The sequence below is a fragment of the Myotis daubentonii genome, chromosome 9 (genome assembly GCF_963259705.1).
Source record: "Myotis daubentonii chromosome 9, mMyoDau2.1, whole genome shotgun sequence".
Taxonomy (NCBI): Eukaryota; Metazoa; Chordata; class Mammalia; order Chiroptera; family Vespertilionidae; genus Myotis; species Myotis daubentonii.
The window spans coordinates 66,347,985-66,374,333 of record NC_081848.1 but is presented as its reverse complement, the minus strand read 5'-3'; the positions used below and the strand labels follow the sequence as shown (position 1 = coordinate 66,374,333).

The 26,349-nt window shown below is 46.2% G+C and overlaps 1 protein-coding gene and 2 pseudogenes across 5 annotated transcripts in view; 1 reads left to right on the top strand and 2 right to left on the bottom strand.

The window, feature by feature from the left end:
- LOC132241127 (glycine N-acyltransferase-like) overlaps positions 1 to 26,349 on the bottom strand; it is a 53,906-nt gene that overhangs the window by 18,001 nt on the left and 9,556 nt on the right. The window contains exons 4-7 of one of the 5 annotated variants that reach the window (XR_009454455.1): positions 16,614 to 16,721; positions 15,089 to 15,215; positions 12,047 to 12,218; positions 10,995 to 11,834 (exon numbers count right to left, since the gene is read on the bottom strand). Coding sequence is in view for 4 of the 5 variants with exons in the window: in XM_059709263.1 (XP_059565246.1) it covers positions 11,432 to 11,834; positions 12,047 to 12,218; positions 15,089 to 15,215; positions 16,614 to 16,721 (810 nt within the window). In the remaining variant the exon portion in view is untranslated. Of the gene's footprint in view, positions 1 to 10,515; positions 11,835 to 12,046; positions 12,219 to 15,088; positions 15,216 to 16,613; positions 16,722 to 26,349 lie in introns of those variants that run through there. The other 4 variants (XM_059709263.1, XM_059709262.1, XM_059709265.1 and 1 more) reach the window with 4 other exon arrangements.
- On the bottom strand, positions 2,065 to 2,823 carry LOC132241920 (zinc finger MYND domain-containing protein 19-like; annotated as a pseudogene).
- Positions 5,525 to 6,851, top strand: LOC132241919 (nuclear prelamin A recognition factor-like; annotated as a pseudogene).

The following is a 26,349-nucleotide window of genomic DNA, read 5'->3' as shown; positions in this document are numbered from 1 at the left end:
ATCAGTCTAGTAACCATCCAACATCAAACATAGATAATACAACATTATTGACTATACTAGAGGCCTGGTGCATGAAAATTCCTGCACTGGGGGTGGCGGGGGGGGGTCCCCTCAGCCCAGCCTGCCCCCTCTCACAGGGAGTGGGCCTAAGACACAGTTTAACCTCCCTCTGTGGAGGCGACCAGGCCAATCAGGGGAAGGTGCCGCCCCCCTCACCCCGCTGCTGCTGCTGCTGCTGCTACCACTGCTGACCGCCATGGCTACCTGAGCCCCGGGCCTTGCAGCCGCTGGGGTTTACAGCTGCCTGAGCCCTGGCCCTCACAGCCACTGAACCGCTGCGGCTTTGTCCAAATGGACATCTGGAAGACGTCCGGTCTAATTAGCATCTTACCCTTTTATTAGTATAGATTACCTATGCTGTGTACTTTATTCCAAATGTTTTGTCTTCCTTTATGTATGTTGGCCTAAAACCAGATAATGTTTATTTCACTTCTCTGTTTAGTAGGTACCTGGAGCTGCTGGTGAGAAGTCTGAAGTCAGTGTGATTCTTAGTCTTCTGACCATATCCAGTCTGTTCCCTCTCTCTGGAAGTAGTGGCATCTTGTCTTCATCTCCAGTGCTCTGAAATTGCACAGTAATATGTCTAATGAGTTCTTTTCACACTCAGTCTGAAGTGCATTCTTTCAATCTTAAGCCATTCTTCACTTTTGGAAAATTTTCTGCTTCTTCTGCAACTTCTGCCTTTCCTTTCCTTTTAAATTATTTTTTATCACTCCATTTGTACTGTTCTCACTTTCTGGAATGCCACTCAGATGGATGTTCAAACTTGTCAGTGTTGTTCAGTTCTCTTGTCTTTTCTTTCATATGTCCCCTCTGGTCTTCAGTTTGTATTATCTGCTAGATCATCCAGCTTTCTAATTATCTGTCAGCAGTGTCCACTTTGCTACTCAGTCCATCTACTGAGATTTTTTACTGAAGTTCCAAAACTTAATTTCCAAAATCTCTAAGTGATTCTTTCATATGCCTGTAGCAGGAAATACTTGGGAGTCTTCTCTTTGTTCTATTTCTCCTTCAGTAGATGTGAATTCAGCCACAGGTTGAGTCTGATGCCTCTCTTTTCCTTGTCAATTCTTTAGTCATTCCTGGTTTCCATTTTATTTTTGAGTTTGAGAGTTTCTCTCCACACCTAAAACAATGACAGTTGCATGTTCCCGGTATTTTGGGAAGATGGGAGGGGACACATTGCAAGACATGACAATAGTTTGCCATCTTTGTGTAAGACCCTCTGCTCTTCCAAGGGTCAGAAACTCTTTGTTCCTTCCCGTTCCCAGTGTCTCTCCTCAGTGCCTCACACTAGCAAAGTGCTTAGCAAAAACTAGAATGGAATCAAGGGTCAATGTCCAAGCTTTGGGTACTCTAGCTCTGATCAATAACAGGCCTGAGTTGGGTTTCCTCCAACTTGTGTGTTGACTCTAGGCTGAATCTCCCCCTTGTGCCCTCCTAGCAGACACTCCACATGTATTATAGGTGGTGGATTCTTGCAGTTTCATTTCTCCCTATTCCTGATCTTCACTCTCCAGCTTGTTGGAATTCCCCAACACAACTGAAGTGTTAATGAATTCTTCTCTTCCCTGGCTCTTATTGATGTTAATTTAATCACCAAATGAGGATTAGACTGATGATAACTAGATTCCACCTGCAATCTTGAGCCAATTCTCTAACATGCACTTATACAATCCTCTTTATATCTATGTTTACAAGTGCATATATTTTATCTGCATTTTTGAAATGGGAAATAAAAACAGAGCATGCTAATGTAATTTGCCCAGTATTTTCCACTGAGTGGCTGAACCATACCCAAATGTGGACACACTCCTGACCTCTAGTCCTTCCTTGTTACCACATTAGCTGGTGCACTAGATTTGGGCATACTAAAACAATAGTCTATTTCCACCACATGTCGCAGTCACAAGTCACTTTCACATGCAATGTGTTCTCTTTTCCTTATAAAAGCTCATATTGTTTTTTTTCCTTATAAAAGCTCTTATATATATATTTTTTACAAACATATTAACATATAAATAATGAGAAGCATCCTGGCGGGAGCCTCCCCGCTGTCTCTACTGGAGGAGCACTTCCAGGGGAGCGCTGGGCCCCGCCAAGTGCCCACAACCAGGGCCGCTGCCGCTCCGGGCGCTGGCTTCTTCCACACCAGGCTCCCCCACACCGTGTCCGAGGTGCCCAGGGCAGGCCTGGAGCCGCGGGCCGTGCTGCCGCTGCCCAGTCACCGCTCCAGCTGGAGCTCCTGCTGGAAGGGGCGCAGCATCTCCGGACAGTGCTTCTTGTGGGCGGGCCAGTCCTTCTGCTGGCACTGCGAGCGGAGCCGCAGTACCCGGCCACCTGGCAGCGCCCGCAGACGTTGAACTCCCGGAGCTGCTTTTCGATCATAGATTATCATGCAGGAGGGGTAGTGGCAGGAGCTCTCCTCCTCCTCCACCACGTCCCCGTTGGCGTGGTAGTACCGCGTGGCGCTCAGCGCGGGGAACTGCTCCTCGATGGGGTCCGGGGGAAGCTGCTGGATTGCGAGCCTGTACAAGCTCTGCTCTCTCTGTTTGCTGGAGGTCTCCTCCGCTTTGGGCCGCCAGCCCCACGGCACCAGCTGCAGGTTGTCCAGGCGATTGTCCACGGTCACCGCGTTGAGATGCACAACCTGGAACCTGGGAGCGATAACGCCCCTGTGCCACTCCCACAGCAACTCGTGCAGTAGCCGAGCCCCTTCCCCCGGTTCTTGTCGAAGGCATAGGCGGAGATCTTAGCCCCGTTTCAGAGAGAGAGAGAGAGAGAGAGAGAGAGAGAGAGAGAGAGAGAGAGAGAGAGAGAGAGAGAGAGAGAGAAACATCAATGATAAGAGAGAATCATTACGCCTTTCACCAGGGATCAAGGCCGCAACACTGGCATGTGCCCTGACTGGGAATCAAACTATGACCTCCTGATTCATAGGTTGACACTCAACCACTGAGCCACGCTGGCCAGGCCTTACAAGAGCTCTTGATAGAGCACTGTTATCTACCCCAGGCAGGAAATCTTTGGTATTAAAACAAATAAGAAAGTTACCAGAGACGATTTAGCTATGTTAGGTAGACTTGGGATCTAGAAACTTTAGGTCTTTAATGGACAAGAGGGTAAATCCTGAGGTATTCTGGATATTTTTCTACCATCTACATCAAAGAATACGGCACCCAGCATGCTGAAAGATACACATCAAAGACTGCAAAGTCATCTTGTTTCCCATAAAATATCTTATATTCATCTTTAAGGACATTGGATTGTTACTTTTTTAAAAAAATTTTTGTTTTATTGCTTAAAGTATGCCGGGAGCCGGTCTTGCCATACTGAGTCCAAAGAAAGAAGACTCTGTATTGATCTTTAGATTAAGAAGATGTGCCATACTGAGTCTAAAGAAAAAAGACTCCGTATTGATCTTTTAACATATATGCTTATTAGCAGAGGAATTAAGGTTACTCCCAGTCAGACAGAACATTTTATACAAGAAATACGTCCATGCTTTTCTGAGGAAGGAAAGGTGCCGGAAAGGTAAATGTAGAGGCATGGGAGAAGGTAAGGCCCAAGGAGCCTTATCCTTAACCTCACTGCAGCCTTTCCACCCCGGGAAAGTGCAGGATTGGCAAGCTCTCCCTGGGGTGATAGATCAGGACTCAGGTAATAGCAGAAAGCGCCAATCCTACTCTTAAAATGGATACAAGAGAGCGTTTCAGGTTTTTCTTTTTAATGCTTGCTTTTAAAAAATAAAAAAGGGGGAATTTGCCGGGAGCCGGTCCATCCTTGCTGTTTCAAGGGACCTGGCATATATGGCATACGGTTCTTAATATGTTTGCTCACCTTCTTGGCGCTGTGTTTTAACCAAGGTCACCTCTCCGAGAAAGGTTGAATCCCCAGGTAGGGATTTTCCCCTGAAGTTAGGGAGGGAATAAAACCCCTCAACTAAGTGCCAGGCGGGTAATTAATCCCTTTAACTACGAACAATCATCTTAAACTACATAATCTTTTCTCCCTGGAATGGAGATAAGAAACGCCCTAACCTTTGTAATAGAGATTGATAGGATTGAATCAACTGGTATAAATACAGTTGTAACAAGACAGAAACACTCAGAACTCAGAACACGGAATTCAGAACACAGAATCGAGAACACAGGGCTTGGAAGGCAGGACCAAGAGAGACAGAGCCTAGGCACAGAACCTACACAGAACGTTCTCTAGAGACAGAAGAACTTCGCTGGAGAGAGCATGCCAGAGGATCCTGGAGAGGGACTGGCCTCGGAGCCTAGAGACAGAGCCTAGCGGGAGAACATGGCAAGGGATCCTGGACTGAACCTGACTACAGAGATTGGTAGGAGAACCTGACTGGAACCTGGACACTGAACCTGACTGGAGTACCTGTACAGAACCTGGCTGGAGACCCTGACAAGCGAACCCGGCTATGATGATCAACTGAACGCTATCTCTGTATCGTTCCTTCTTCGCCGACTCCGTCCACACCTTTGGGGACCCCTGGACCCGCTGGGGTTGGACCCCGGCAAAAGTATTATAAAGAGTATTACATATCTCTCCCCCCTTTTACTAGGGAGTCTCAAGGGATTTCCTCCCACCCCCCACCTTGAGAACTCCCTAGTAAGTTAGCATCCCTAAGCTTTGTAAACGAAGCAACTTGGCTGGGACCTCCAGTTTAAGGAAGACTAAGAAATATTAAAGATGTGAGAGTTGTTGAGAGGAAAATAAAAAATGAATGTCTTAGGTGAATGGCCTGAGCCTTTTCTATAATCAGAGAATCTGTAATGTAGCTATTGCACTGATTAATGACAATATTTATGTGAGTTTTGAGAATTTTTTATGATGAGCCTAGAGATATTAGGCTAAGTGAAGTAAGTCCGATAAAGAAAGGCAAATACCACACAATTTCACCTTTATGTGGAATCTAAAGAGCAAAATAAATGTGCAAACAAAATAAAACAGACTCATAGATACAGAGAACAAACTGATGTTTGTCCGATGGGAGGGTGTCAGGAGGGTAGGTGGAAAAGGTGAAGGAATTGAGAAGTTCAAATTGGCAGTTACAACATAGTCATGAGGATGTAAAGTATAGTATAGGGAATCTACATATACAAAACTGGTCCATCCCCCTGGCCCTCAGGCTCCAATTGATCAGGGGATGGCCAAAAGGGAACTGGGGTCCCTCAGGCTCCAATCAATTGGTAGTGGAGGCAGGGTGAGACTGGGGACTGGCTCCCTTAGTAGTCCTGCAGGTTCAATCTCCAGAGGACAGGCCAGGCACCAACCAACTAATGCCACCGGCACTATTCCGACAGCACTGCCAGCCTCCTGGAACTCAGCCTCGAGCACTGCGGCCACTTTACCTCCCTAAATGCTCCACAAGGAAGAAAGGATACTGCCAGCAGTGCCAGAGGCAACCAAAGGTGACTGCTTTCCCCTACCTGCCCCGCTCCAGATGAAGTGTGAGCACTGCACATGGGAGGAATGTAGTAAAAAAACAAAACCAATGACCAAGAGAATGCCGCAGTCAATGTCAGGAGTCTGGCTCAGGAGAAGGGAGAGAAGAGAGAATTCCATAAGTTGGACAATGCCAACATATTTCTGAGTGACTGCCTGGTGTGTGACAGTTGTGTGACCACAAAGGAGGGAGTCCAAGTTTCTCAGCAGAACACCACAGACTTCTTCTGTGTTCTGAACCTTAATAAGAAATGTGATACCTCACAACACAAGGTGCTGGGAGTGTCATGTGTCCTCAGTCTCTGCCTTATTTTGCTGCTACATTCGGCCTCAGTGTCACTGATGCATTCAGAAGGCTCTGCGGCTACTCAAAAGCCTTGGGGTACACTGTCTTTCACATGAAGATAGCTGTGGACTTCAGCATTCTAGAGATTCAGAAGGAATTTGTGCGTCGGTACTGCCAGCACTGTGAGGAAGAGCCCCGGCTATCCATGCTGACCTCTGCCTACCCTGGCTGAGTTTGATATGCAGAGATTGTGCTGGGTCACCCCATCACCTCCCACCTCTGCATGGCCAAGTCTCCCCAGCAGATCATGGGCTCTCTGGTGTAGGATTACCTCACCAGATTGGAGAACCTGTCTCCAGGCACAGACAAGATTTTCCAAGTCATTGTGGCCCATGTTATGACAAGAACTTGGAGGCCCTTTGAGAAGATTTTCCCACAGCTTGCATAGTTCCCAGGGTGCTGACTGCATGTTAACCTCAGGTGAAATTGTCCAGATAATGGAGCAAAGTGACATCATCTCAAATGACGCCACCATGGACACTCTGTTTGGAGACACGAAGGAGGAGGAGGTAAGGCTCCATGAGGGTGCCAGCTCCGGCGGGTACCAGGCACAAATCTTCAGGCACATGGCCAAAGCGCTGTTCAACAAGGACATGGGGTGCTCACCTACTGCACCCTGATGAACAAAGACTTCCAGGAGGTCACCCTTGAATGGGACGGAGAAATTCTGCTATGCTTTGAGGCTGCTTATGGCATTTGGAACATCCAGAAGTGATACTGAAGCTGTAGAGCGGCAAACTCCCCTGACACTTGGTGGAGGTCCTAGCCTGAGCTGGGGATGCCTAAGCGACAGGGGCCAGGACCAGGCGGAAGACGGGTGTGCAGACAGGGCACTGCTGCGGCATATGGAAGGCATCTACATGCCATCCCGGTGTGGCCCCCGGAGACCAGCGCCCATGTGCAGGAGCTGTACCAGGAGTGGCTGGCGGGGTGGACCCCCCCCCCCCCCCGGGCCCAGACAGACCTGCACACCACCTAGCAGGGCCCAGGGCAGCCTGCCAGAACATCAAGTGGTAAAGGTCCAGCAGACACCCAGCCTGAAGGCTGCCTAAGGATGGGTTTCAGACGCGTGAAGGAAAGGCTTAGCATTTCTGTCATTGTTTTTGCTTTTAGAATTCCCTGTTCTCCATCTGTGGGCTTCCTCCCTCTAAGTGGCGCTGTCATCATCACATGGGTGCAACTGGAATATTGTATCTCCAGAGGATTGCCCCAATGTATGTATCCTCTTATCCAATGATGAAAAAAATCCCAAAGAACAAGAATGGAGACAGACTACTGTCCTTTAGGCTTAAAAAACACCCCAGAAGTGTCCTTCTAAGAGCTGAGACTTGGTTCTGTCCACATGCCTCAGAGAGATTGGATGAGGAAATGGTCCAATTTGGCCCTGACTTTACCCACTTATGTTACTCTTGAAGGTGTCTTTGCCACAATGTGAATAAACTGCCACCTTTTGGAATAGGGGCTCATACAAAATTCTGCATTCCCAACTTTTCTTGAAACATATCTCTGTTCTGCAGCTGTGGCCACCGTCCTGAGACCAGGTCCTGTCGCTGTGAATCAGGGGGCACTGGAGTGGAGCCCCCCTGTGGGAAGCCACCTATTGTCTTCTCTAGAATAGAAGTGTGGACAAGGAGCCCGGAATGCTGGTGACCCTTGAGCCCTGGCAAAGGTCACGGCTCTGCACCAACTGTTTAGTCCAGACAATGGTAGCTGAAGCAACTTCCCCACCAGATAGTCATGTAAATCCTTACTGATAAGATAGCCTGTCTGTTACTGGAAATTGCCTGCCTAAGGGCTATAGGTGTATCACAAACTAAATAAAAGGATGGCAAGGCCAGAGCCCAAGTGGAGTCCTTCCTCTTCGGATGGGCTCCTGCCTGGTCCCCCCAATTTCCAAATTATTATTTCTTGTCTTGTATCTTTCATTTGCATGCAGCCCCTCTTCCAGAGCCCGAACCCCGCGGGATGTGGTATCATTCACATCACACCTCCTATGCCCTTTTACATTCAGGGATTGAGCTGAACTCACTTTGGGGGAGGCCTGGAAAGGGTGACAGATGTCACAGATGGAAGGATGGAGAATGGAGAGGCAGACACCCTGCTCGATCCCTGCCTGGGAGGGGCCAGGCAGATGAAGGCTGTCCAGCCAGCCCCACAATTGGGTGAGATAATGTCCTCTGTGTCTACCTCTCACCCCATGGGCCCAGCCACTCCCTTCAGCTTCAGGAAGCTGTCTGCATTCCATGACAGTGTGCTCTGCCCTCATATTCTGCTAACCCTAAATGAGAAGGAAGAAAGCAGTTGGCCCACAGACAACTACACAGAAAAATAGGGCTCCCGGCTGGCAAGTGCAGTGGCAGTGGCGGGAGCCTCTCCTGCCTCCATGGCAGTGCTAAGGAGCAGTGAGCTGAGTGGTAAGGAGCAGCAAGCAGGTGGGCAGTAAGGAGCGAGGGGTCCCGGACTGCGAGAGGAATTTCCAACTGCTGGCTTAGGCCCATTCCCCATAAGGAATGGGCCTAAGCCAGCAGGTGAACATCCCCTGAGGGGTTCCAGATTGCGAAAGGGTGCAGGCCAGGCTGAGGGAACCCCCCCTCCAGTGCACGAATTTTATGCCCTGGGCCTCTAAGTCCTATATCTTAAAACCCTAATATGCAAATTGACTGAACAGTGGAACAACCAGTCTCTATGACATGCACTGACCACCAGGGGGCAGACGCTCAATGCAGGAGTTCTCCCCTGGTGGTCAGTGTGCTCTCATAGGAGGAGCCCCACTCAGCCAGAAACCAGGTTCATGGCTGACAAACGCAGCGGCGGTGGTGGTAGCCTTTCCTGCCTCTGCGGCAGTGCTAAGGACCAATCGGGCATCCCCCAATGGGTCCAAAACTGCAAGAGGGTGCAGGCTGGGCTGAGGAACCCCCTACCCAGTGCACGAATGTCGTGCACTGGGCCTCTAGTATAGTCAATAATCCTATATAATAAAGAGCTAATATGCTAATTTGACCAAACAGCAGAACGACCATCCAGATGATCTTCCAAATGAAGCTAGAGCTGCGAGGGCCAAGCCCGTTTCACGAATTTTGGGCATCAGGCCTCTAGTAATGTAATAACTATGTATGGAATAAGGTAGGAACTAAACTTATTGGGGAAATCATGTTGTAAATTATATAACTACCTAACTGCTATCCTATATAATAAAGAGCTAATATTCTAATTAGACCAGATGGTAGGACAATCTTCTGGAATGACCTGCCAGAACAACCAGTGGGCAAGGGGCAGGGCCAGCGAGCCTGTGCTGCCCAGTCAGCTATGGTGGGCCCGGCACCCCTCCTTTCATAGAGATGGTGGGAGAGGCAGCAGCGTGGGCCTGGTCCTTTCACAGAGACAGCCGCAAAGGAGCTGGCCAAAGCCATAGTCAGACATCCCCTGAGGACTCCCAGGCTGCCAGAGGGATGTCTGACTGAGAGCTTAAGCCCGATCCCCTGGGGAAAAGGCCTAAGCTGTCAGTCGGACATCCCCCAAGGGGTCCTAGACTGCAAGAGGGCGTAGGCCGGGCTGATGGACACCCAACTGCACAAATTTTTGTGCATTGTGCCTCTAGTAATATATAGCTGCAGTGAATATAAAGTATTGAATGTCTATTTAATTAAAAAAATAATTTTATGAAATATGACATATCAATTAGAAAAAAATTTATGTTACCCTAGCCAGTTTGGCTCAATGGATAGATTGTTGGCCTGGGGACTAAAGGGTCCCAGGTTCAATTCTGGTCAGGGCACATACCCAGGTTGCAGACTTGATCCCCAGTAGGGGACATACAGGAAGCAGCTGATCAATGATTCTTTCTCATCATTGAAATTTCTATTTCTCTCTCCCTCTCCCTTCCTCTATGAAATCAATAAAAATTTATTTTTAAAAATTTACATTATAACTATTAAGGCAAAACAATATATCTAAGAAGTGTGCAATATTAATTTTCATCTATAGTTCTATGGCTCCTGGACCAGCAGCATCAGGAAACTTGTTAGAAATGTAAATGTGAAAATCTACCCCAAATCCACTGAATCAGAAAATCTAGGGGTGAGACCCACTATTTGTATTAACAATCCCCCTAAGTGATTCAGATGCATCCACAAGTGAGAGAACCTCAACTCCTAAACCAGTGGTTCTCAACTGAAGTTGATTTTGCCACCAGGGGAGGTTATCAAGAGCTGGAGACATTTTTAGTTGTCATAACTGGAATGGAAAGTGTTACTGACATCTAGTGGGTAGTGAGCAGGGATCCTGCTCCATATCCTATAAACACAAAGGATGGCCCCATGAGAAAAAAATTGTCCACTCTATAATGCCCATTGTACCAAGGTTGAGAATCCCTTCTCTAAACTGAGCCTCCACTCTTTTGAGTGGATAAGAAATTAAACCTCACACATTGTTTTCTCTGTTTGTGGGGCTTTCATCCTCAATTCTACAGCCTAATTCTAGTTGTAGTTGGACTGAAAGCAAACAGGTTCTTAATCCAGATGACTATCTTCAGTCCAGTTTTCTATTTGGGTCCCAGTGCCAAGGTTTAGTGCTGTTTCTGTTGAAATGTTGGGGCAGGAAACTCTCCCAACTACCCTGATCCAACTAGGACAAAAATTGCTCCACACCACAAACCAGACTTTCCCATGAGACCATTGTCTGGACTGCATAGAATTTAGGCATCCTGAAACAATGTGCCAAGGTCAAGTGAAACAATAGGTACCATGATGTACTGCCCTCCCCTTAAACTTCTCAATAAATAGCCACCTCCCTGGGTTTGGGTCTTCCCACTCTCCATAAACCCAACCCAGGCTCTTCCCATCACAAACCACTTCACTTCAACTTGTACAATCAAACACAAAGTCTCTTTATTGTTTGGGTTTGGGTGGATTTAGAAATCTCTGCTATTAGAAGCAACATTGAATCATTTTCCCTGGTGTGGGAGTGAGGAGGGGACAGGCTAATAATATAAGTTGGTCTTTTTCATCGAAACTCTCCCTGCCATATCATGTACACTATGTTTAACCTAGTATTTCACACATATTAGTATATAATCCTTTAATGTATCGAGAAAGCAGCAGAGGAGAGGATAATCTCTACAGACCTACTGAGCAGAGTGCACTTGCTGATCATTAAGAGAAAGACCATAGAAAGAGAGAATAAGAAGTCATAATGCTCAGAAACTAGTATTACCTCTCTCTGGATAATCTGGCAAGGCTCTACAGATCCACATAGTATGAGTTCTAGGAGAAGCCATTCTGGGCAGCATGCAGCTGATGAGAGTGTCATGGAGATCCCCGGAAGCGTGGGGGAACTAAACCATGTGGAGTGCCTGGGGCTGCTTCAACCTGATACATCTAAGGGAAGCCAGCAGTGACTTGAGTGCAGGGACCATGGTATTGAACATTCACACTGCCTCCCCAGAGCCCACTACTTTACTGATAATTACAATTATGTACAATTTATTTTTTCTCTCTGCCCACCCACCCATTGTTCCAGCCACATGTAGGGGACCATCTGATACTTGTTTGTAGAACAGTGTCACAGAGGCACACAGTACCACTGGTTCCAGGTACAGGGCATGCGGATATAATGCAGATTGTAACTCATTTTCTGCATTATTTTGTTATTCTTGTCAGTGTGAGAATATATGGGGAAGCCAAGGTTGTTAAGAGCCTGGGTCTGGATATAGATGACATAGGAGATGAGGCCCTGCTTCCGGTACTCAGGCAGGGTGCCTGCCATCCTTATCTCTCCTGTCTGGTCCATCAGGTCCCAGCACACAGGGTTCCCCTCAGGCCCCAGCAGACAGAACGTGGGGAACTTCTGGATACAGCGCTCGATGAATCTCTGGCTCTTCTCATTGCCACCAAAATGCCACAATTTATTCACCAGGGCAGCATGGGTAACATCCAGGGATGAGAGTTTAAACATTTCTTGATTGCTATGGAAGTTCCAAGAGAAAAGTAAAGTCCATGAGTACTTATTATATCTGTTCTTGCCTCTATTGTCTATGATACATTTCTGAAAACAATGATTTGGCTGCTTTGAAGAATATTGACCGTAGGGAAGCAGGAGTGAAAGCAGGAAGAGGCATTGGGAGGCTACTTCAGGAATGGGAGGTGTGAGTAGTCCCATGACTTTTCTCAAACTTACATGGCCTTGGGTTTGCCACCACCAGGTGGTAAGTTCTTTTCATCAAACAGAGAAGGAATTAGCTTCTTTACAGTGTCAGCCACCACATAGAGAAAGCGCTCTGTGTGCTTGACTTTGAAGGATTTGCTGGCTGCGAGATTTTGTATCACCTCATTCAGGTTGGACTGGGAACCTAGATGGGGTTTAGAGGAGTCATGCAATTATTTCAGTACATTTTATGGTGAAGCTGTACAGTAGAGTGGTAAATGTCTACATTTACAGTCTAAAAACCTATGTTCTGGCTTGGTACTGCCAATGTGTGATGGGTTATCACCTAGTCAGGATTTGTGCAATGAACATGCTCAGAGATTCATTCCCAACCATGGTCATACCATTCGTGGCAATGCCAAGACCGAGACCAAGTTTTCTGGGCTACATGAACATATTGTTTTCATAATCATAGGAGAGGCATTATAAAAACAGTAGTAGCCAACATCTCTTGTGTGCTTACTCTGTTCATAGTATGGCAGATTGTTGCAGGAATAACCCACAATGTGCCCATGTCTCTTTGTATCTTTTCCCTGGAATAGTCCTCTCCTGCATTGCATCTGACCTTGGCCATATGGCTTGCTTTTGCCAATGGAAAAGAGTAAATTCGATGTAGGGAGAGGCTAAAGAGGGCTTGCACCATGGGCTTTCTTTGTGCTTCTGGTTTCGTTGAGACCAACACCATATGGATAGGATTAGGGTAGTCAGCTGAGGACTTGTGCTCCTAGCATGCTGTCACCAAGGTGGCCAGCACCAATAGCCAGAACTGTCATTTAGGCATGTGAGTGAGACCATGCTAGAGCAACTAGCTCAGAGTCCATCCATTAGTACCCTGCAGCCACATGAGTAAATCTGGGTGAAACCAGCAGAAGAACTGTCTTGCAAAGCCCAGTCCAAATGTTGATTCACAGAATTATGAGGTTTGCTTTGCAGTCCAAGTTAATTGACACATCCAAGTATTGTGCTAAGGCAGTGGTCAGCAAACTGCTGCTCACGAGCCACATGCAGTTCTTTGGCCGCTTGAGGTGGCTCTTCCACAAAATACCACGTGCAGGTGCGCATGTATAGTGTGATTGAAACTTTGTGGCCCATGCGCAGAAGTCAGTATTTTGTGGAAGAGCCACACTCAAGGGGACAAAGAGCTGCATGTGGCTCGTGATCTGCAGTTTGCCGACCACTGTGCTAAGCAATTCCTATTCAACATTTCACCTAATCTTTTCAATTCCCTTGTGCTTTAGCTACCATTATCCTCATCCTATCTAATAAAAGACAAAAAGGGTAATGAACCGTACCTCTGCTATGCTTCCCATTGGATAATCAGCAAGATATGCAAATTAACTGCCAACAAAGAAGGCGGCTGGCAGCCACACAGCTGAAGCAAGCAGGAGGCTTGCTTGCTCCAGTGCTGGAGTGAGCCAAGGTTCCCTGCCTGCCGCGGCCCGGCTCTCAGCTCCAAAAGCAACAGCTCCAAAAGCAACAAAGTTTCAACTATAGAAGTCAAACAAACCCCAGATACCTGCTTTCAGCCAGCCACGGTCTCAGAGCTGGGAGCGCCAGTGATGGCAACAGAGTTTCAATTATAGAAGGTAAGTAAATCCCAGAATAAAAAAAAGAAAAAAAGGAGAGGCTGGGAGCTCCAGTCACCAGCCAGCCTGAAAACAGCACTCAGCCCCTCACCCAGACTGGCCAGGCACCCCAGTGGTGACCCTCACCCTGAAGGGGGTGTGACCAGCTGCAAACAGCCATCAGCCCCTCACCCAGGCTGGCCAGGCACCCACGCGGGACCCCCACCCTGATTCGGGACACCATTCAAGGCAAACCAGCCGCCCCCCCCCTCCAGCTGTGCACCAAGCCTCTATCCTATATAGTAAAAGGGTAATATGCAAACTGACCCTAACAGCAGAAAGACTGCGAATGACTGGTCACTATGACACACACTGAACAGCAGGGGCAGACGCTCAATGCAGGAGCTGCCCTCTGGTGGTCAGTGCACTTTCACAGGGGGGAGCTCTGCTCAGCCACAAGCCCGGCTGATGGCTGCCAGTACAGCGGTGGTGGTGGGAGCCTCTCCTGCCTCCTCGGCAGCGCTAAGGATGTCCGACTGCAGCTTAGGTCTTCTCCCCGCTGGCAAGTGGACATCCTTCGAGGGCTGCTGGGCTGCCAGAGGGATGTCTGATTGCTAATTTAGGCCCAATCCCCCTGGGAGCAGGCCTAAACCAGCAGGTGGTCATCCCCCGAGGGGTCCCAGGCTGCGAGAGGGCACAGGCTGGGCTGAGGGACTCCCCCCAACCCAAGTGCACAAATTTTTGTGCACTGGGCCTCTAGTTTTTATATATTATCTCAGGGAACATATGTCATGTGGCTAAGATGATATAGCAAGTGACAGACAAATGCCATCCTAGGGAGTGTGTTCTGGATGGCATGCTCATAACCATGACGGTTTCCTTAATGACCAAGAGGTGCTTAAGGCAGAACTTGTCATTCTTATTCCAGGCATGGAAAGCCCTGGGACCTGAGGAGAGCTCTGCTCTGGCACCCAATCAGCCTAGGCCCATGGTCAGCAAACTGTGGCTCGCGAGCCACATGCGGCTCTTTGGCCCCTTGAGTGTGGCTCTTCCTAAGCCTTAGGAGTATCCTAATTAAGTTAATAACAATGTACCTACCTATATAGTTTAAGTTTAAAAAATTTGGCTCTCAAAAAAATTTCAATCATTATACTGTTGATATTTGGCTCTGTTGAATAATGAGTTTGCTGACCACTGGCCCTAGGCAATTCTGGATATGTCTGCAAATATGGCATAAATTCTTGGCTATCAAAGAGTTATGTTGTTTCCCGTATGAAGCCCATTGTTTTGCAAGTTTGAGGGTGTTTTCCCCCATTACAGGTATATTCACAGCTGAGTAAAAAAACTAACAGCAGGCTGATGGTCTGAAGTATGGAGAAAGATAAGAGTCATAGTGGAAATTATCAGGGCAGAGAAGTGAGTCAGTACACTTCCTACTCTTCTTACTTACTTTGGATCTGCAAATGCTGTTTCCAATTGATGACTTCTGGTGAGCCAAGCAATTCCTGACAGTTCTTGGGGTCCTTGGAGTAGATTTGGTAAGTATTGGTGTAATGATCCCAATTATCAACCATCTCCTGTTGTCATTGGTGATCGGGAAATAAAGCAAATTCCATGTAGTTCATGATTGCAATACTTTTTTTATTCCTTTACAATGTGATATATTTAAGTACTAAAATATTGGTATTTTTATTAATGCATTACAATTATTTCTGAATCATTTAAATCGTGTGATCAAGGTGAGAGACTCAAGTATTCAATTTATGATGTAAAATTTCAGAACAATATCATTTTTACCCATATATTGCATTAAAATATCAAATTAAACAAAGACATAACTACTTAGACAGCATTCTTCTGTATTTCCATCCTCCTCCTCAGGATGATCGACAAACAGTTGACAAGGAAAGCTTCTATTGCAAGAATAAATTTTACTACATTTGAAACACTTGCAGAACACAAAAACTATGAACATGACAGTTTCAAATTTGGTTGTAGATTACTCTGGATTAAAATCTCCATCTATATTTAATGAAGCCAAAGAAGATGAAATCTGATTAGAAATGCATTCTTAAAACAATACTATGCTTATCCTCATTGTAGTTCTAGAAGAACAAAGAAACTGCTGACTTAGAAAGATCCCCTAAAATTATTAAAAAACAGATGAGATTGTTAAAAGAAGGAGGCACAGGAAAATATTACCAGGACTAGTGCAGAATTAAACAGCCTTTTTTTTTTTTTCATAGTTAGAAAATGTACAACATACACTCAGTAAGCAATGATACCACTAACATATTTAAGATAAAAGTTATAATTATTTAATTTATTTTATAATTTTATGTCAGTTCAGTTTTTATTAACATAAATTTATTCATTTTATATATTCTCTAACTTAGTGGCTTTAGAAGTAATTTTTATTTGTCTGAAAGATATACTACTTGTATTTGTTATAAATTGATCATTTCACTGGATGTTTTAAAGTGAACTTATAATTTTTGTTTTTGATATTGAGTTGCACTAATTTTTAAATGTTTCCCAAAATGTATATGGAAATTCTAGTATTATGAATTTACTTTTTAGAATCACCCCAACTCATTGTCCTGCCCTTTCTATGTCCTCTTTTCCTTCTCAGCCTAAAAAAAATATAATTATCTACAAAATATAGTTCAGGTAAAGTTCCACTAAGATGTGCCTCCAAGCTTTTCCTGTGCCCTCCATCTTCAACCTCCACAGTTCAATCAGCTTCTGTCTGTGCTATTTCTGTATGTTGTGCATCATCTGTTGTTACACACTTCTTATCAAATTGTAATTTACTTGCTTAGCCACCTTTTCCTCCAGAAGGTGAGCTACTTGAGGATGAGGATTTTTTCACCATCACTGTGATTTATTTCTCTTTTCCTTGGTTCTACATTGCCATGTGCATTGTAGGCACATATAGCAAATACAAGTGTATGATTCCACATCTGGCATCCTACCTGTTCCTGAGGGCGGACAACCACTGTATTAAAATCAGGCCACTTGTCCACCAGGGCCTTTAGCTTGAATGGGTTTCCCTGGTTCATGTGGAAAACAGTCCCATAAACCTGTACATGATGAGAAAGTGAGAAGGTCAGCTTATTAGGAAGAGATGGCCCAGTGCCCTGTTTGATAAGGATAAGAATTATTTCTATGGAGAGAAACCAAGATGGTGGCATAGGTAAACACTGGAAATTGCTGCCTCGCACAACCACTTCAAAAATACAACTAAAAGACAAAACAGACATCATCCAGAACCACAGGAAGGCTGGCTGAGTAGAAATTCTAAAACTAGAAGGAAAGAGAAAAGCACACTGAGACTCAGAGGAGGTGTGGAAGTAAAGTGCAGAGGTACGGAGGTGCATGTGGAAAGGGCTGGTAACTGAGGACGCGGTTGTCTTTTTCAATCGGGAGGGAGTCTCAAGCTCCTGATTGCTCTGAACTCCAGTTCTGGGCGAGTCTCTGGGGACACAGACTCATATGGGGAGAAACTGGACTGTCTGGCATTGGTCGGAACTCGAGGGCAGCTTTCTCTCAGAGGTGCTTGCAGCGATTACCAGGACACTGAGACGTGAGGCCTCTTAGGATCAGCCATAGCTGTTTGCTCCACCCTGTTGATTCCCCACCCCACCCAAGCTGTGCCCAGAGGCTTGTCATATGAAAGGTCTGGCCCTTTACCATCTGAAAATTACCTAACAAACTGCATCTGGGTCAGAGAGACCCAGAACTTCCAAAAGAAGCCCCAAGGCCCCACAGCAGCTTGCATTGCTTCACAGATGGGCCTCATCTGGTCACCTCCAAACCCCAAACAAAGAAGAGGAATCTGCAGATCTCTCCATAGCTCCTGCGAGGTAGCCTCAGGCAGAGGCTAAATTAGCACCTCCTTAGAGATCCAAGAGCCAGTGTACCCAGTGGTTAGAATGTGACCATCCAGATTACAACTCCTCAGATCCATAAGGGACACACTCAGGGGGCAGACTCAGTGAGCACCAAAGCCCCACTGAAGCAAGTCTTGCCCCAGAAGGGTGTCTCCAACACAGAAGTTCTCCCACTGCAGACACAGCTGATTCTCACAGCCAATTGGCCTGGAGGTCAATTCCTCCCAGTGTTACCTACAACAATCAAGGCTTAACTACAACAAGACTGAGCACAAAGCCCACAAAGGGGTGCACCAAGAGTGTCCACCTCAGGTAATTGGGGATGCTGAGCCACTGGGCCCTATAGGACACCTAGCACCGAAAGCCACTCTATCAACACAGGGAAGCATAAAAAAAGTGGAGACAAAGAATCAGGTCATAAATGACAGAAATGGAGGAAAGCAAACTACTGGATATAGAGTTCAAAACCACACTTGTAAGGTTTTTCAAGAATTTTCTAGAAACCACTGATAAATTTAGTGAGACCCTCAATAAGTCTAGTGAGACCCTTGAGGTTATGAAAAAGGACCAACTAGAAATTAAGCATACACTGACTGAAATAAAGAATATTATACAGAGTTCCAACAGCAGACTAGAGGATTGCAGGAATCAAGTCAAAGATTTGAAATACGAAGAAGCAAAAAACAAGAAACTGGAAAAACGAAAAGAAAAAAGAATCCAAAAATATGAAGATAGTGTAAGGAGCCTCTGGGACAACTTCAAGCGTACCAACATCCGAATTATGGGGGTGCCTGAAGAAGAGAGAGAGAAAGATATTGAAAACCTATCTGAAGAAATAATGACAGAAAACTTCCCCTACCTGGTGAAAGAAGTAGACTTAAAGTCCAGGAAGCACAGAGAACTCCAAACAAAAGGAATCCAAAGAGGACCACACCAAGACATATCATAATTAAAATACCAAGAGCAAAAGACAAAGAGAGAGTCTTAAAAGCAGGAAGAGAAAAACAGTCAGTTATCTACAAGGGAGTACCCATATGACTGTCAGCTGATTTCTCAACAGAAACTATGCAGGCCATAAGGGAGTGGCAAGAAATATTCAAAGTGATGAATAGCAAGAACCTACAACCAAGATTACTTTACCCAGCAAAGCTATCATGTAGAATTGAAGGTCAGATAAAGAGCTTCACAGACAAGAAAAAGCTAAAGGAGTTCATCACCACCAAGCCCGTATTATATGAAATGCTGAAAGGTATCCTTTAATGTGGGGAGCCAATATAGGGTTAAGCCTCAGACTGACCTGTTGGCAAAGTCACAAACAAGTCCCAGCTTAGAGGGCACAGTCCTCTTAGCATAATTAGGCTTGACCTTATAATACTCCCTAGATCTTATCTGGGAAGCTAATGGGCTGAGGGAAGTGCAGGAAGTGTAACTATGGTCAAAACAAGTGAAACTCAGAACAGTGTAACTATGGTAACCACTACCTTGTTTACCTCTGACTATAAAATGGTTGGTGCAGCCTGAGCACCAGTGGAAGTCCTTCCTCTTGACTTGGACTTACCCGCCTGGCCCCCCAATATTCCCAAATTATCTCTTGTCTTTTCTCTTTCATTTGTGTGAGGCTCCTCTTCCAGATCCTGAACCCTGAACCATGTGGGACATGGAGGGAAACATTTACAACACTTTAAGAAGAGGAAGAAGAAGAAAAAGGTAAAGATAAAAATTATGAACAACAAATACACATCTATCAACAAGTGAATCTAAAAATCAAGTGAATAAATAATCTGATGAACAGAATAAAGAATAAAGTGTGAATATAATAGAATCAGGGGCATAGAAAGGGAGTGGACTGACTATTCTCGGGGGTGTAAAGGGTGTGGGGGGTGTGGGAAGAAACTGGACAAAAATCATACACTTATGGATGAGGACAGTGGGGGGGTGGTAAGGACAGAGGGTGGGGTGGGAACCAGGTGGAGGGGAGCTATGGGGGGAAAAAAGAGGAACAACTGAAATAATCTGAACAATAAAGATTTAATTTAAAAAATTACAAAAAAATAAAAAGAATTATTTCTATGAAATTAGGGTAAGTAACTGGTAGGGCACCTGCTTCAAACTGTCTACTTTATTACTCCAATGGAAATAGATTTTGGGGTTAAATCACAGGAACATTATAAAAATATAGTCAAGTATCCTATCTACTAAAAGAGAAAAATGGTAATTGGCGTACAACGATACCCTTTTCATTGGCTAATCAGGGCTATATGCAAATTAACTGCCAACAAGATGGCGGTTAATTTGCATATGTAGGCACAATGCAGGGAGGGGAAAGGGAAAGCAGGAAGAAGCCCCCTGCCACTGACAGTGATCGGAAACCCAGGGGGAAGCTAAGAGCTGGGGGGCAGGGCAAAGGCGGCCCTGGGGCCGCCTTTGCCCTGCCCCCCAGCCATGATCGGAGAATCAGGCGCCTTTGCCGCCCTGGCCAGTGATAGCAGGAAGTAGGGGTGGAGCCAGCGATGGGAGCTGGGCACGGTCGAAGCTGGCAGTCCCGGGAGCTAGGGGTCCCTTGCCTGGGCCTAAAGCGGAGCCCACGATCGTGGGGCCGCTGCAGCTGCGGGTCCCCGCTGCCCGGGCCGGATGCCTAGGCCAGAGGCATTAGGCCTGGGCAGGGGCGGAGCCTGCAACTGCGGGGGCCGAATGCCTAGGCCAGAGGCCTCAGGCCTGGTCAAGGGGCCGATCCGGTGATCGGTGATCGGAGGGTGATGAGGGTCAACTCCTCTGGCCGAGGCGTCAGGCCTGGGCGGGGTGATGAGCCTGGGATTGGGGGGATATGATGGTCCCCTTGCCCAGGCCTGAAGCCTGGGTCAGAGGCGTCAGGCTTGGGCGGGGGGTGGAGCAAGTGATCAGAGGGAGATGGGGGTCCCCTGCCCAGGCATGATTCCTGAGCCAGAGGCCTCAGGCCTGGGCAGGGGCCAGAGCCAGTGATCAGGGGGAGATGGGGGTCCCTTGTCCAAGCCTGACACCTCTGGCGGAGGCGTCAGGCCTGGGCAAGGGGCCGATCAAGTGATCGGAGGGTGATGGGGGTCTACATCTCTGTCAGAGGCGTCAGGCCTGGGCAAGGGGCCGATCCTGCGATTGGAGGGTGATGGGGGTCAACGCCTGAGGGCTCCCAGTATGTGAGAGGGGGCAGGCTGGGCTGAGGGACACTCCCCCCCCCACACACACCCAGTGCACGAATTTCGTGCACCGGGCCCCTAGTACAGATATATAAAATAAATTAATTAAAAATTATTCACGTTCACAATGTAAAATTTAGTGACATATCTTCCCATTTTATTCCACTTACTTACATAGTTACACCTAATCAACACTAATAAAAGAGAAAAATGGTAATTGGCGTACGATGATACCCTTTTCATTGGCTAATCAGGGCTATATGCAAATTAACTGCCAAGATTGGCAGTTAACTGCCAACTAAGATTGGCAGTTAACTGCCAACTAAGATTGGCAGTTAACTGTCAACAAGATGGCGGTTAATTTGCATATGTAGGCACAATGCAGGGAGGCGAAAGGGAAAGCAGGAAGAAACCCCCTGCCACTGACAGTGATTGGAAACCCAGGGGGGAGCTAAGAGCTGGGGGGCAGGGCAAAGGCGGCCCTGGGGCCGCCTTTGCCCTGCCCCCCAGCCATGATCGGAGAATCAGGTGCCTTTGCCGCCCTGGCCAGTGATAGCAGGAAGTAGGGGTGGAGCCAGCGATGGGAGCTGGGCACGGTCGAAGCTGGCAGTCCCAGGAGCTAGGGGCCCCTTGCCTGGGCCTAAAGCAAAGCCCACGATCGCGGGGCCGCTGCCACTGCAGGTCCCCGCTGCCCGGGCCGGACGCCTAGGCCAGAGGTGTCAGGCCTGGGCAAGGGGCCAATCCTGCGATTGGAGGGTGATGGGGGTCAACGCCTGAGGGCTCCCAGTATGTGAGAGGGGGCAGGCTGGGCTGAGGGACACCTCTCCCCTCCCCACACACACACCCAGTGCACGAATTTCGTGCACCGGGCCCCTAGTGTACACTAATAAAAGACAAAGATGCTAATTGACTCTACCTTCGCTATGCCCGCCAGCCAATCAGAAGAGTATGCACATTAACCAACAAAGATGGCCGTTAAATTTGCATACTGCAGGTGGGGCGGACAGCGTTAGACACCGCCCATAGGATCCAGGCTGCAGATCGGGGACCAGGGAGGCAGGGCGGGCAGCGCCAGATGCCACCCGGGGAGGCGGAGCCAGCAATCACCCTGGCCAGAGGCCTGAGACCTGGGAAGGGGTGGAGCTGGTGATCACTTGGGGCTGGGGGTCCCCTGCCCAGGCCTAAGCCCCAGCCAGAGGCCTGAGGCCTAGGTAGGGGTAGAGCCAGTGATCGCGCGGGGCTGGGGGTCCCCTGCCCAGGCCTAATGCCCCTCTGGCCTGGGCAGGGGCGGAGCCTGCTATCTGAGGGGGTTGTGGGTCCCCTGCCCAGGCCTAGCGCCCCAGCCAGAGGCCTGAGGCCTGGGTAGGCGATCAGAGTGGGCTGGGGTTCCCGGTCCAGGCCTAACACCCGGCCAGAAGCCTGAGGCCTGGGCAGGGGCGGAGCCTGTTATCAGAGGGGGCTGGGGGTCCCCTTACCAAGCCTAAGGCCCCGGCCAGAGGTCTTAGCCTGGGCAGGCGATCGGAGGAGATTGGGGGTCCCCTGCCCAGGCCTAATGCTCCTCTGGCCTGGGCAGAGGCAGAGCCTGCTATCGAAGCGGGCTGGGGGTCCCTTGCCCAGGCCTAACACCCCAGCCAGAGGCTTGAGGCCTGGGAAGGGGCAGAGCTGGCAATTGCAAGGGGCTGGGAGTCCCCTGCCCAGGCCTAATGCCTGGCCTAAGGCCTTAGGCCTGGGTAGGGGCCGAGAATGGAGATTGGTGTGAACTACAGAGGAAACACCTTTTCTGACCGCTCATTGGCTAAGCTCCCTGTATGCCACTGGTAATATTCTTAGTAACTTGGGTAATAAGAATCCAAGAAGGTGATGTAGGGTTTTTCCACCTCACTCCTGGAGAAAAAAAACGAAGGTCTGCTGCTGAAGGGGCTAAGAAATATCATATCCTGCCCTTGCCGGTTTGGCTCAGTAGATAATGCCTCGGCCTGCCTACCACAGGGTCTGGGTTCAATTCTTACCAAGGGCATGTACCTAGGTTGCAGGCTTTTCCCTGGCTGGGGCCCAGGTCAGTGCTCATGCAGGAGGCAACCAATCAAGGGTTCCTTTCACTTTGATGTTTCTCTCTGTCCCTTTCTCTTCCACATTCTCTAAAAATCAATGGAAACATATCCTCAGGTGAGGATAAAAAATAATAATAAATTATTTTTAATAATATCCTATGAAAGACACATCTTGAGATCTTGAATGGCTGTTTTTGGAAGCGTATATATCCAGAGACCTTGCAACCATGGCATCCAGGAATTGGCTACTGTCCCAGAAACACTGGATCTAAAGCAGCGCGAATACATGGACTCAGAGGAGCCCTGCTCCTCCTCACGGAAAGGATTGCCCAATTGGGGTCACTCGCAGAGACTGCAGGGAAAAGTTGTTTTTGTGGAACCTGGGAATCAGAGCTGGGAGTAACAATAAAAGAAACAGCTCTGTGGCAGAAACAGCTCTCCCAAACTACTGGCTAGAGAGGACTTATAGCCTCGGAGGTCAATCCAGAAACACAGCCACCCAGAGGCTGAACCACAAACTGGCTCTTCTGTAAACACAAATAAAGGCAGTCTGGGAAACAAATACTGCCTGCTTTAAAATCAGGACTGTGGTTTACAACACGGAGGAACAGTGCATCACAGGGAACTTCAACACTCTCCTGAATACCTGACAGGACTAAGGCGTGTCAAACAGAAGAGTAGAGGAACTGAAGGACCTTCACTACTGCACATTTTTATTTATTTTATTTTTTTCACCTTTTACTTAAGAAGCTAATTTTTTTTCTTTTTTCATCACCTGATTTTACCTTTTTAATTACTACATTTTTATTTTTAACCAGTATTATTACTACTACCATTTTACTTTTTAAAAAAGTGTCATTATATTTTCTCTTTATCTTATTTTGGGATTAGTGTTCTAAATTCTATTTTCATCTTTCATTTAGCATCATTTTACTCTACCTCAACTTTACCTTTACACCAAAACTCTCCTCCTCACTTTTCCCCTTTTGTTGTCCTGTTTCTCTTACCCTATTCCTGCTTTAGATTTTCCGTATTCCTTCTTTTTACCCCATTAAAATTTCACACTACTTATATATCTAATTTCCAATCCCACGCTCTAAATCCATATACACCTCTCTCTTCTCTTTCTTCACTATCCACATTTTTTCTCTCTCTCTGTCATTTGGTTGTTGTTTACTTGATTGTTCAGTATATTGGGTTTTTTTATGCTTGTTTGCGAGATTGTTTTGCTTTTTCTTTCTATTTTTCTGTTTTTGTTTTTCATTTTTCTTTTCCGGTTATTTTATTTATTTATTTTTTTGCTCCTGCTTTCCCTTGCCTCACTTGATATCAATTGTTGTTTGTAGTTTACATTCTGTTGCTGGAATTTGTTGGGATTAGTGGCTGTTCTATTGGAGTTTTCTCCAGATATAAGTAGTTTCTTCCCCTCTTCTATTTCATTCTCTTTCTTTTCTCTCTTACTTTTTTTTCCTTTTCCCAATTTCATTTTTTCACTCCTTTTTTTCTTTTTTTCCTCTTTTTTCTTTTTCTCTTCTTTCTTCCTTATCCCCTAATTCTCCTTGATCTGGTGGTCACCTTTATTTGGGGTTATTAGATTCGTGAATACATTTGTGTTCAGTGCCTTGTGCTTTGTGCCTTGTTGTGTTGTATTTTATGCCTTTAAATGAACGCAGCAGAGAGAGAACTACATAACCAAACACCTGGAAAAGAGAGATCATGGGGAGACAAAGAAACAGCCTGCATATGAAAGAAAAACAGGCACCACTAGAAAAGGAAGTAAACAAAATGGAGGCAATGGAGGCAAGCAACCTGTCAGAGAAAGAATTCAGAGAAATGGTCATAAGGTGGATGAAAAGAATGGAAGATAAATTCAACAATATGTGTAAGAACCAAGAGGAAATGAAGTAGAACCAAGAAGAAATGAAAAATGACATCACTGCTATAAAGAACTCAATAGAAAGCATCAACAGTAGACTAGAAGAAGCAGAGGGTCGCATCAGTGAGCTAGAAGACAAGGTAGGAAAAAATACCCAAGCAGAGCAGCTTCTAGGAAAAAAAATTAAAAAGCAGGAGGAGAGCCTAAGAGAACTTTGGGACAACACAAAACGAAACAATATCCACATAATAGGGGGGCCAGAAGGAGAGGAAACTGAGCAAGAAATAGAAAACCTGTTTGAAAAAATAATGAAAGAAAACTTCCCTGATATAAGGAAGAAAAAGCTCACACAAATCCAAGAAGCTCACAGGGACCCAAACAAAATGAACCCCAAAAGACCAACACCAAGGAACATTATAATTAAATTGGCAAACACTAACGACAAAGCAAGAATCTTAAAAGTGGCCAGAGAGAGACAGAAAGTTACCTACAAAGGATCCCCCATCAGGCTAGCGACTGATTTCTCAAAAGAAACGCGTCAGGCAAGAAGGGAATGGAATGAAATATACAAAGTCATGCAAAGGAAGGGTCTGAATCCAAGAATACTGTACCCAGCAAGGCTATCAATCAAAATTGAGGGTGAAATCAGGAGCTTCACAGACAAAAAAGGACTACGGGAATTCATTACCACCAAACCAGCAATGCAATAAATGCTAAAGGGTCTGCTGTAAAAAGAAAAAATAGGAAACGAAGAAGGAACACAGGGGTAAAGAATAAAAATGGCGACAAACAAGTATCTATCAATAATAACTTTAAATGTAAATGGATTAAATGCCCCAATCAAAAGACATAGGGTAACTGAGTGGATAAGAAAACATGACCCATATATCTGCTGTCTACAGGAAACCCACCTCAGAAAAAAAGATGCACACAGACTGATGGTGAAGGGATGGAAAACAGTTTTTCAGGTGAATGGAAGTGAAAAAAAAGCTGGGGTAGCAATACTTATATCTGAAAAATTAGATCCCAAAGTGAAGGACATAAAAAGAGATAAGGAAGGCCACTTCAAAATACTAAAGAGAGCAATCCAACAAGAAGAAATAACTCTGGTAAACATATACGCACCCAATATAGGAACACCCAAATACATAAGAAAACTTCTGGAGGGGATCAAGGGAGAGATTAACAGCAATACAATCATAGTAGGGGACTTTAACACCCCACTATCACCATTGGACAATCCTCTAAACAAAAAATCAGCAAAGAAACATCAATCTTAAATGACTCACTAGATCAGATGGAATTAATTAACATCTTCAGAACATTTCATCCCAAAGCCACAGAATATACATTCTCCTCAAGTGCACATGGGTTATTTTCAAAGTTAGACCATATATTGGGTCACAGGCAAAGTCTCTTCAAATTCAAGAAGATAGAAATCATATCAAGCATCTTCTCAGATCACAATGGCATAAAACTGGAAATCAACTACAATAAAAACAATCCAAAAAAATCAAACACATGGAGACTAAATAGCATGCTATTAAACAATGACTGGGTCACCAGAGAGATCAAAGAAGAAATAAAAAACATCATGGCAACAAGTGACAATGAAAACACAACAATCCAAAACCTATGGGATACAACAAAAGCAGTCTTGAGAGGGAAGTTCATAGCTCTACAAGCCTATTGCAAGAAACAAGAAACAATGATAATAAATT